Source organism: Aplysia californica, unplaced genomic scaffold (genome assembly GCF_000002075.1).
Source record: "Aplysia californica isolate F4 #8 unplaced genomic scaffold, AplCal3.0 scaffold00590, whole genome shotgun sequence".
Lineage (NCBI taxonomy): Eukaryota > Metazoa > Mollusca > Gastropoda > Aplysiida > Aplysiidae > Aplysia > Aplysia californica.
Window position 1 is genome coordinate 181248 of NW_004797860.1, and position 11085 is coordinate 192332.

At 39.6% G+C, this 11085-nt stretch overlaps 2 protein-coding genes across 2 annotated transcripts in view; one reads left to right on the forward strand and one right to left on the reverse strand.

Annotated features, from left to right (window-relative positions):
- Positions 1-912: 912 nt before the first annotated feature.
- Positions 913-5888, reverse strand: LOC101845645. The gene is made up of 3 exons (XM_005107287.3): positions 5604-5888; positions 3988-4178; positions 913-2079 (listed from the first exon to the last, which is right to left on the reverse strand). The coding sequence occupies exons 1-3, from the start codon at positions 5749-5751 to the stop codon at positions 1570-1572; spliced, it is 849 nt and encodes a 282-aa protein (XP_005107344.1). The 5' UTR covers positions 5752-5888; the 3' UTR covers positions 913-1569.
- Positions 5889-8444: 2556 nt separating this feature from the next.
- Positions 8445-11085, forward strand: part of LOC101845875 (circularly permutated Ras protein 1) — a 24567-nt gene continuing 21926 nt past the window's right edge. Inside the window, exons 1-4 of the mRNA XM_035972142.1 lie at positions 8445-8469; positions 8801-8914; positions 9449-9537; positions 10769-10936. Of these exons, the coding sequence (XP_035828035.1) occupies positions 8818-8914; positions 9449-9537; positions 10769-10936 (354 nt within the window). The 5' untranslated portion in view covers positions 8445-8469; positions 8801-8817. The remainder of the gene's footprint in view (positions 8470-8800; positions 8915-9448; positions 9538-10768; positions 10937-11085) is intronic.

Genomic DNA, 11085 nt, shown 5'->3' on the forward strand with positions numbered 1-11085 from the left:
ACCCCCCCCCCCCCCCCTCCTTAGTTTTCACAAGATAAGAACACAGATACGAAGTGAAAAGCACATAGACTGCTCAGTGTAAGACTCCATCATACATCACCATTCAAAATGGTGTACAGTAGCAGAGTGCTTAAGAAGCAGTCGATATGTGAGGCAGCGCGGAGAGATCAGGCGCTCGTCAAAAAAATGAAGAAGAAACTGGCATTTTTCTGTCAGTTTGGCAATTTTTCTCGAATTTTTTTTTTCGACTCAACGCTGTTATGATTCATTAAAAAACCCATTTCCTTGTGGATTTTACTTAGAAAAGTTGATTTGAGGCACAAAAATGTAAATTTGCAGTTTCTAAGGACTCTCAAGCTTTAGAAGTTGCCAAACTTTGACTGCCATTTTCTCGCTAATTTTACATCTGAAACCAAGCAACTCCCACCTCCTTCAATCGCAAATATCTTGACTTCTATTTATGATAGATCAGTATTCTTTTTCACCGAAAGCAAGACAAATGAACAAGCTTTAAAATGATACCAATAACTCCACATGTCCAAAAATTGACGAGCGCCTGATTCCACTGCGTCGTGACACATATTATAATGAAAGTCAAGCTTGATGCATGGGATAAGATAAAGACCCTAAGGATCAACAGCTGGCAGTTCGCCAAGAACAAACTTTGTTGACCAAGGAGGATCAGGAAACACATACAGATGTAGTTCAAGATTACGACCATAAAATTTTTCAGGAGAGAGGAAAAAAATTAATTTTTTTTACACTTGCACTTGCATCAACTTTATGCATCTCTCAATTCTCTCTTTTTGCTTTTTAAAAACTCATTTAGAATTTGAATTTCGACAAACATTTCTCAAAGAAATGTAACCTACATCACAGATTTAAAAAATGCAAGTTCATAAAATTCTTTAATTTTGGGCTCGTCCATCTGAACAGTTTCAGAACATTTGTCCAACGATAATATAGGATCTTGGATTTACATGCTATACATGGACCACCTGATTTTATCTCAAAATCACAATAATCATAATACTGATCTCACACAACATGAACTGTCTGTGTTAGTGTTTGAGCCGTGACTCACACATCATGAACCAGCTAACCATCCCGTAAATTTAGCCTTTCTCAGAGAAATTTCCCCAGAGCAACGTCAAACAGGAACTGCGAATCCCAATACTGGAACCCTAGGAAAAAAAACCCCCAACATGCTTGTCTTCAGAGATTAAGGTTGTATCAAACAGTGCCATCAGTTCAGTCTGGTCATAATGGCCACCGTCATGATTATAATCCAAATATAGAAAATTGGACAAAAATACACTTTCCTTAATCAGACTGTTTTGGCCCTCGAGAACCAGCTGCAGGAAAACATTGTATCTCTCACCAAACACGTTTGGAGTAAAATCTGGGGCAAAACAACTGTCCTCTGAGCAGAAAGAAATATCCACTGTAGCTGTATGCAGTACTGTATTGTCAGTGATGCTCAAGGGATCTACCTCGGGCCTTGAGGACGAGGAAAACGTACACTCAGCAACTCAGGAGCACACACTGATGTTGAAACTTTGATGTTCTTCAAAACCTTTCAGTTTCAGCAACAAACTTGGCGATGGTCCCTTGCATCTCAGTCGCAGCTGCAGTAGCCACAACAGGGTCAAGGGTGTCCAGGGTCATGGCCACATAGTGACCAAAGTGCGTCCACCGAGACTGCGGCGTAGAAGCCATGTTGTTTTTTACCTGCTTCAGATCTTTGACAATCGCCGCAAAAGCTTCTTTCTCTTTCGCAACATCCAAGAGGTAGCTCTCCACTTTTGGGTCCAATCTCTTCTTCTTCCCTGACCCTTGTTCTTCTGTCTGAGGTGTGTTCTTGTTTGTGGACTGGGCGGAGCGTTTCGCCGGAGTATTAGAAGACTGTGTCTTGGCAGGTCGAGGAGAGGGCGACGAATCAAAGTCAGAGAAGGAAGAAGAAGTCGAATCTCCATCTCCAGACTCTTCCTCTGTGACAGCCGACGCTTTTGCGGCCGATTTCGCCGCTCTTCGAGGCCTGGAAGATGACCCATTGCCGTTGTCAGCCCGCGAAAAATTCTGTTCACAAGATAGAAATAAAAATCATACATTACATTAGTTACTGGGTGAACATTACGTTTCTGCCCTATCAATTGAACATTTATTTTACAGCCAAATGTACGAAAAAAGGAAAAATAAAGCCAACACCGGCTTTTTGTAGAGAGAAAATATCAAAATATTTTTTTAAAAACTGAAATACCGGTATATAGTTACCAAACAGTATGGGTGTAAGAAATAGGCCCTACCTGTAACATCTGGCAGCAGAAGCAAATTCAATGTTAGTTCTGATCATCTCAAACCGGGGCGAGTTACGAGTGTAAGATTCATATTACCAGAAACAATGACTCACTCTTACTAAAATTAGATCATATCACTAACATAAAAAGAAAAAGCAAACATTTACAAGAGTACTGAGACAAAGTTTCAAACTCTGAGAAATCAGCTTTTGGGTTTTAAAGTCTTCAATGGCAGTACATTTATTAAATTACAAATATCAGTGTAAATGTTGTAAAATCTGTTCTGTTTGAAGTTTGAGGAAAATGAGGCAGTCTTAAACAGCCATTGAAAAAAACTCTCCAACTAAAAAAGTCAAAGCTCAATGAAACAGACTTGCCAACTTTTTCAAATTCCAATCAGTACGGACATCCAAAATTTAAAAGAACAATTTACTTAACAAAGGACAAAAATTACACCAAGTGGAACTGTTTTTGGTGTAGTGAATTAGACAATAAGTGAAGGTGGAAAATCTGGCCCTTCGAAGTGATAGTGGTAGAGGATAAAAATTTTCTCAGAGTGGAGAAAAAGAAACAAGGGTGAAAGGAAAAATATGAAAGTGAAGAAAAGAGGGCGCTATGCTGCCTTTCTAAAAGAAGAAATTCTTGTTGACATTTAATGTCCAGTCAATATCCTATAATATAAACAAATGTTCAAGTTCAAAGGTTTTTAAACAAAGGGAGACAAGGCAGAGACATAGAAGATAGTGATGGTGGATGAGACATGTACACATAAAAAAATCAAAGGCACACCCGAAGGCCTCCACTTTGCTCCATGGAGTCACTGACTCATAATCCTCATAATCCCAAATTTTCATTCTTCACTAAAACAATACTGGATAACTAAATGGAAAAAATCAAAATCTGTGAAAAAAAACCCGAAGATTTTAGATTCCCTCACAGACGACAAACGGTCAAACCTGCTCCGACAACCAACTCTCCAAGACAATGACCTGTACAAATGATCATTTCCATCTTCCCCACTTGTGTTTTTTCCTGCTCTCTGTTATGTTGACAAAGCCAAGAGGACCATCTGTCTAAGACGGCAGTTAGCGGTTGTCTTGGATTCGAAAGTCTACCAGTTCAACTGTATTTGAAAAACTCATAAAACTTTCAAGAGACCTTATATCTTCTTTGATTCCAAAACATATTGACAATGTCTTTGGAGCAATATAAATAACATGATGGTCAAGATCAGAAGGTAGGGGAGTAGTACTTTTAGGCTCTCTAACTTGCAACCGTAAGGTCGAGGGTTCGAATCCCGTCAGGGGCCCGACGTAGTGTCCTTGGGAAAGGCACTTTACACGAATTTTCCTACCCGGCTATAGACAGCGAAAGATCTTGTCAGTTTGTTAGTGTTTGAGCGCTTAATCAGCTGCTTGCACTGTATGCTTCCCGGGAAGCTGAGAATGTTTCGGAGTGTTCTATGGTCTGCTGGGGTAATAATATAGTGTAAAGCGCATAGAGCCTGCTGTTGAGCGGGGATGCGCTCTACACAAATGCTATTTTCATTATTATTATTATAGTACTTGTGCAATCTACTTCCTCTATGTTTAGATCTGCCACCCAGGCAAAGCTGTATCATACACACTGCTTTCAGATTGTGTCTGTCAAGACGCAAAGGTCATCAAGACTTGAGAGGAAATTTACCTACCATAGGGGCATGTCCCTTCTGCCTCCAAGTGATTTTATTCAAAAACTCATCAAGTCTTTCATAGTAAGTCCACCTTGGCTCGTAGACATTGTCGGGGTCCTTTTCTTTACTGTCCAAGACTTTACGAAGCTCTCGCGTGTAGGTGGTTCTCAGTGAATTGATCTTCCTCTTTAAAATCGCAACATTGTCCTCTGAAAACAGAAGCAATACAGCATTGTAAATTTCATACACATATATTTATATATATTTCAATCTTTAAATTAAAAACCCCCCAAAAAGATTTTCGGAATCACTTTTCGAAGCCACATCCCATAGAAGTAGGGTCATCAGGGTGGACATTACTACTCTCTTTGGGGATGAGGGAGGATTGGAGGGAGACTGGAAAAAAGGTGTGTGTGTGTGGTTGGGGGGGGGGGACACAAAGAAAGCAACAAAAACAACACCCCCCCAAAAAAACACACAAAAAACAACCCCAACAGAACTCTTTCTCTTTCAAGCTGTTTCAACTTTTCCTTGTACTCCCATCTCTTATTCTATAAATGGATCCTCTCCTTTTTATTCTGTGCTCACTTGTCTCGTCAAAGCTGACAGGATTGATGCTGGACAAAAAACAGGAAGGGGGGGGGGAGCCAAAAAATGTTAAAAGAACCTCTATCTTTTTTAAAACTAATTTTATGAGATTAGCTTGCAAAATATTGCCTGACCAGGGGAGTTTTACACGAAAATGAGATGGGCGGGAGCATTTACAATTTCTCAGAGTGGAGAAAAAGAAACAAGGATAAAAGGAAAAATATGAAAGTGAAGAAAAGAGGGCGCTATGCTGCCTTTCTAAAAGAAGAAATTCTTGTTGTAGCATGAAAGATCTATACTCTATACGGTACTGAGATGATGTATCAGATTGCTCATCATCATAATATAGCCCTGTAAACTTGTCAGTCGAACACAAGACGTCCACCCATTGTCAAGGAGAAAAGTGGCCGTGTAAGACAGGTGGCCGTCTTAGCCTAGGCAGGACTGGTCAAGATGAAGAAAACAAACCATTCCTTTCTGAGGTCCCAACCAAAGGTACCGCATCGTTGTTGTTGTTTTCGCTGTTTGTTTGTTTTCTTTTCTTTAGGCCTATGCTGCTTTTGTGCAAGGGTAACAGTAACAGTAAAATGAAATGTGTCCGACAAGGATGACCGAGTGCTATGGTAAAACAAACACATGAGTCGCCACCACACGGAGAACGAGCGGCGCTTCTGTCACAAGTTCATGTTGACCTCCGTTGTTACTTTGTTACAGACTGGGTAGACAGTTGCAACTCATCATCTCACTATTCTCACTTACGTAAAATACGACTTGTGAGTGTAGATCTCTAGAATTTAGGAGGCTTATATAATACGAAGGCCTTTATAACATTCATCGTTAACGACAGTTTCATTTGAGCATGCAAATCCACGATTGCATTGCAAGTGCAGCAGGCTATAGGGCCTAACAAATGAAAAATCTATCAAGTGATCAGATGATTCGAGGACAGTCTTTCAACTGGCACGAAAGTCTCCGATTTTGTAGAATCAGAGATAATCGTTTCTGCTTTGATCGTTCAAACTCCTTCCGCTCAAATGATAACTCACCTGTAATCGCATACCCAGCCCCTTTAAGAATCTCTTCCAGTGCATACTGCCTCAATTCCTTGTCAGCGTGTTCGGGTGACGAAGAATCCCACAGACACGGCTGGTCTCTGTACAAGTCGACTAGAAGACTGAGGTGGATGGTCTCCATTTTTATTTCGTTTACATCGTACACTCGTCGGACCGGACTCGAAAACGGACCAGGGCATGGTGTTGCCAACTTGTCAGATCGGAAGCAGATTTCTGTGACCAAGTCATGAGGCGAGCCGCTGATGGATGATTCATTTTGATACAACCGAACATGCAATTAAAAAAAAAGAAAAAGGAGCTAAAACTATAATTTATTCAGATCGAGACAATCGTACAATAGTAAGTGTTACTTTCAAATATATTCAAAACTTCAATATCAGAATGCTCGAAAACAGTGAACAATGTGTAAAGAAATATTAAGCAACAATGAAAAATATCGAGGTGTTATCTGATGATCTGGGCGTCGTCGTCAAGAATCATCCTTACGATAGTAGGCCCTAATATAAAAATGATAGAGCTTTACTTCAATACAAAGCTTTACAGCGCAGGTGGGCTCCCCTCTTTATCTGTTCAAGCAAACCGTTGAATTTCCCCGAGCAAGAAAATGCGATAAATGTAGTCGACTGAGTACGCACCACATTTAACCGACTTTGGAAAATCTGGCCAAAAGTTTGATGATTAGATGGCCCATCATCTTGTAGGCTTGGCTAGGCCTTATTATACTCATAATCTCCAATTATTATATCTATTTTAAATATTATAGATCTAGATCAAGATCTAGGCCTATTGTGTTAGGAGAGTCAAGCTGCACAAAGCATCCGATTTGTTTAACGAGCCCTTTGTTGAAACCCGAAATAATCCCCCCCCCCCACACACACAAACACGCCAGCATAATTAGCCTATTATAATTCTCAAATTTTAGGCCTATAGAGATCTATATTTTCTTACACAAGAAGGGAGAACATAATTAATCATAGCCTATGGACTATGATTATATATTTACGTATGTAATTAAAATTAGCCTATCGACTGCGGGCTAGATTTGTACAGTTGTATAGATATCTAGATTTCTAGATCTAGATCTAAACGAGGTCCTTGGCTGAGCATCGCAGGCCGAGCCTAGGCCCACGACAGTTTTACGTGCTTGACGATGCAAGCCTGAAGAATGATTCGAAAACTCGAAAACAAACATTTGCAAGACACCGTTTCGATTTAAACTTGGATTTTTTAAAAGTACTGAAACAGAAATATTATGCTCTTTTAATTTATTTGAATAAAAACAAATTTATGAATAACCACCCATGACTGGTCTTTCAGGTCGGTTAGATCGGTGATATCATTTTATAATAATTATCCAATATATTATTAGGCCTATGTCACCTAATGAAGTCCTGGCCACATAATGATCTTTATAAATTCCCGATGGCTAAAATTATCTAATACAACATCGGAAAATCCACAGTCTATTTATAGATAAGGAATGACTACATTTTAATCGGCACTGCCAGGCTGGTTTTGCTTTTGAAGCAGTCGTGTGTCAGCCGGGGGGGTTATTTTCCGGGAAAATTCGACTCCTTTTTGTATGTGAATGAAGATCCTAGATCCTACGTTTTGTAACAGTGGTATCAAAACGATCGGGTGAATTAGACAGAGCTACAACTACATTTCGCCCCACTCCAGCTTACCTCTCTCATCGTAATTTCTGCCGTTCATTGGTTGAAACAAGTGAATAAGGGATCGACGGCGAATCGGTGAGTGCATTTTTAGTGATGGTCATTTTTAGTGATGGTCATTTTCATTCCATTCTGACTGACCAAGATATAGAATAGGGCTCTTTGGAAATTGCCTTAAAATTCCTGTTTGTTAACATAAGAAACAGAAGTGATTGCTAAGGACAAAAAGTGGCCGTGTGTAGTATGTAGGCTAAGTGAACATATCCTGCCACATAATTAGCCCCCCTGATGTGGGAGGGGGAGGGGGGGGGGCTTGCCCCCCTAGCTGTGAAGTGGGGGGTCACAGGGGGCTTGCCCGCTTGGCTAAAATAATAATAAAAAAAAAAACACACACAATCTTCACGTTCACATGGCAAATTATCCACTGGAACGGGAAGGCAATTTTCAAAGATCACTAGTGCCCAAGATCTTTATAGAGTCAAACCTGCCCTGACGGCCACCTCTATAAGACGGCCATACTTGTACAAACGGCCACTTTCCATCTCCCCCCCTTGCGTTTTTTCTATATAATTTAACTGTGTAAAACGGGCACCTGTACAACGCGCCCGCGACCACAATATTTTAACACACAACCCCTATCACACTAAGCAATTATACCTGTCTTAGACGGCCACCTTAGTGACTCCATTACGTTTTGTCATAAATTGTGCATTGGCCCCTGGCGTGGTGGGCGAGCCGTCATAATTCAAAACCCTGTCGTTGTTGTTAGGTAGTCCCTCCAACGGATCGTGTTGCGTAGGCCCTCCCATTGACCAACCAATTTTCAGTTGCTGGTGAGGTTAAGTTTCGTGTGATCCCTCAAAAGCCATAAGCCCCGCCCACAACTCATACAAATCGAAAGTGAGATGAGTGGTCACTGTTTACCCAGTCTGTAACAAAGTAACAAAGGATGTCAACATGAGCTCGTGACAGAAGCGTTGCTCATTCTCCGAGTGGTGACGACCCATGTGTTTGTTCTAGGCACTCGGTCTTCTTCGTCATTTCGTTTTATTGTCACCCTTGCGCAAAATCAGCAACAAAATAAAAATTACCAAAAAAATACAAACCAACAACAACAAAAACAAAAACATTGCGACTACTTTCGATTGGGACCTCAGATGGGAATGGTTTGTTCCCTTCATCTTGATTAGTCCTGCCTAAGACGGCCACCTGTCTTATACGGCCACTTTTCTCCTTGACACTGGGTGGCCGTCTTACACAGGTTTGACTGTATTATGCCTTATCATATGCTGTACGCTTATCCTAAGCTTTGAAAAAAATTGCACAGACTATAAAAGATTAATTAAACTTTCGGAAGAAAACCCCCCCCAGTTTAATTCTATCTTAACCTTAAGCTCCCCGCTTAGCCCATAATATAGTCAAGTAGTGCTCATTTGGTCTTATAGAATGAAAATGTCCAATTTTCATTTCAAGTGATTTCCAAACGTTTACTCACAGAGATCAGAGCTGTGATAATGGACTTCTCATCTAAATATATCCTCGATGAATCTGGAGTTGAAGAAGAGGCGGAAGATGAGTGTGAAGATGTGCTTGATGATTTTGATCCAGAAGGTAAAAGATTAGAATTATATCAGATTTCTTTTGGACAAGTTTATATAGTTTATGGATTACACTTAATTCTTGTTTGTGAAAATGTATGTTATAGGTTCAATTCTTCATCCTGTTCGAAAGTCTAGTCTATGTATAGTAGTTTAAAGTACCACCAAACAGTTTCCAAAGTTTCATTTACATTTGTATTAGATTAGCAAAAACATATTATAAATTATATTGTACAAAAAATAATTATTAACTTTACTTCAAGCATACCATACCGATTTTGATCCCAATCCCAGTACTTGTATTTATTCATAGTTTTTCTCACCCTGGATCAGGGTATAGAGTATAAGCCAAGATCTCGAGCACTTAATTCCACTTTTCCCTATCATGGGCAGCCACTTTTATGTGATGTTATTCCTTGTCATCTCACCTTTCTGTGTGTAGCAAGTTAATCAAAAGTAAACACTTTTCATACTCATCGGACCGTCAGGTAACTTTATATATAGGTACCGATGCTGTTGTTGTAGGTGATTTCTTTTTAAATTTCAGCTGAAGGTTTTGGCGGATACGAGTGTGCAATCATGGATGAAGTTGAAGAGGAAGACCAACAGCCTCCTGCTGGAAAGCCTTCAAAATCTGTAAGTGGAACAAGTTTTGCTCTTGTGTTTCATGAAGGCTGAGTCAGTTTGTGTGTTGGGATATTTCACAGCAACTGACAGGACATTTGGACTGCATCTTTAGACAATGACAACACTGTAATTCAATATTAATTAATATATTTCAACTTTAACTGATCAGAGCATTTGAAAGATACATATGTGAGGCAGCGTGGTGGAATCAGGCCCTCGTCAATTTTTGGGCGTATAGAGTTATTGGTATCATCTTAAAGATTGTTCACCTGTCTTTATTTGGATGAAAAAAGCTTAAGAGTCTGTGATAACTGAAACCCCACGCTGCCTCACATATTAAGAATCATATTAAATGCAGTCATTTGAAAAAAAAGTACTTATAATGCAAAGTGTGCGATGTGTTTAGTTTTGGTAACTGATAACGGGACAGATATATATGAGGTATTTTGTCTGTCCCATCAGTTACTATGGGATAGCCCAAGCGTAGGTTTTTACTGGGCGCTGCTCTGATGTGCGTGGCAGTGGTATATTGCTCCCGGCATTCAACTTTGTAGTTGTATGTCAAAATTTCAGGGAAAAGAAAATCAAGTATGTTGAAGAGTTGATGCAGTACACTGATTTGTCTTGGTCTCTCTCGTTTCTCTTCTTGAAACAGGAATTGGTATTTAGACGAATTTCTAATTTTTATAAGCTTAAAGTCCTAAGCGAAATAAAACAGTTTTTAGCTTCCACTGAAAACTTTATATTTTGACATACAACAATGATGAATGACGGCAACAGTGTGTTATGTCTATATTAGTATGTTGTTGTGTACTGACTACTGGAATTTAAATGTGTCTGTTTGTGTGAGTTTGTGGGCTTATGTGTACGTTTTTATAAAGTTATAAAGTGATAAATAATGTTTTATATTTTCGTCTTCCTTTCAAACAAAAACTTGGGGATCCTTCAGATTAAATTAGGCTCTATTTTGAAATTTTGAGCCTTGATGACACTTAATCTACTTATACTTTTTTTTCCTTTCTAATTTAAACATTATTTTGTGGTTGGTTGGCACGTGTGTTCTGATGTGGTTTGCTCCTTCTTTTATATCAAACATCTATTGTCCTGATCTCTCCTCCTTCTTTTAGTTTTTGTGTGTGTTACTCTCTTGTAACACCTCTAATCTTCAGCTCTTATATGATCTTATTGTATTGTAAGTGCCGTAAAACTTTTGAAAATCCCTGGTTTTTTTCATTTGCAGTTGAACACCAACAAAATGAGCCTTTCTTTGTGCAAACTGGTTGATGAGCCAGCCGAGCAAGCCGTGGACGTTTCAGAACTGATAACCTGCAGCAACCCAAATTCTTGCGGAGCCGTGCTCTCCTATATTGACCAGCTGGAAGACATTCCGGACGATGACACAGCAAAGGTGAAGGAGTGCATGTTTGAAAAGTGATATTTTGTTTTATGTATTTCTTTCTGATGTGATAAACTGTGTCAGATGGTGTTTTGAGCCTTCTGTGAGCTATGAGTAGCCTGTCAAGTGTGTGTGTGTGTGTGTGTATGTAGGGGGGGGGG

Excerpts from the sequence above, each read along its gene's own strand:
- LOC101845645 (XM_005107287.3), bottom strand. The coding sequence starts at position 5,751 with ATGGAGACCATCCACCTCAGTCTTCTAGTCGACTTGTACAGAGACCAG. Across the intron at positions 4,179-5,603 it reads GGCTGGGTATGCGATTACAG|AGGACAATGTTGCGATTTTA; the intron begins GTGAGTTATCAT and ends TTCTGTTTTCAG. Across the intron at positions 2,080-3,987 it reads AGAAGGGACATGCCCCTATG|AATTTTTCGCGGGCTGACAA; the intron begins GTAGGTAAATTT and ends TCTTGTGAACAG.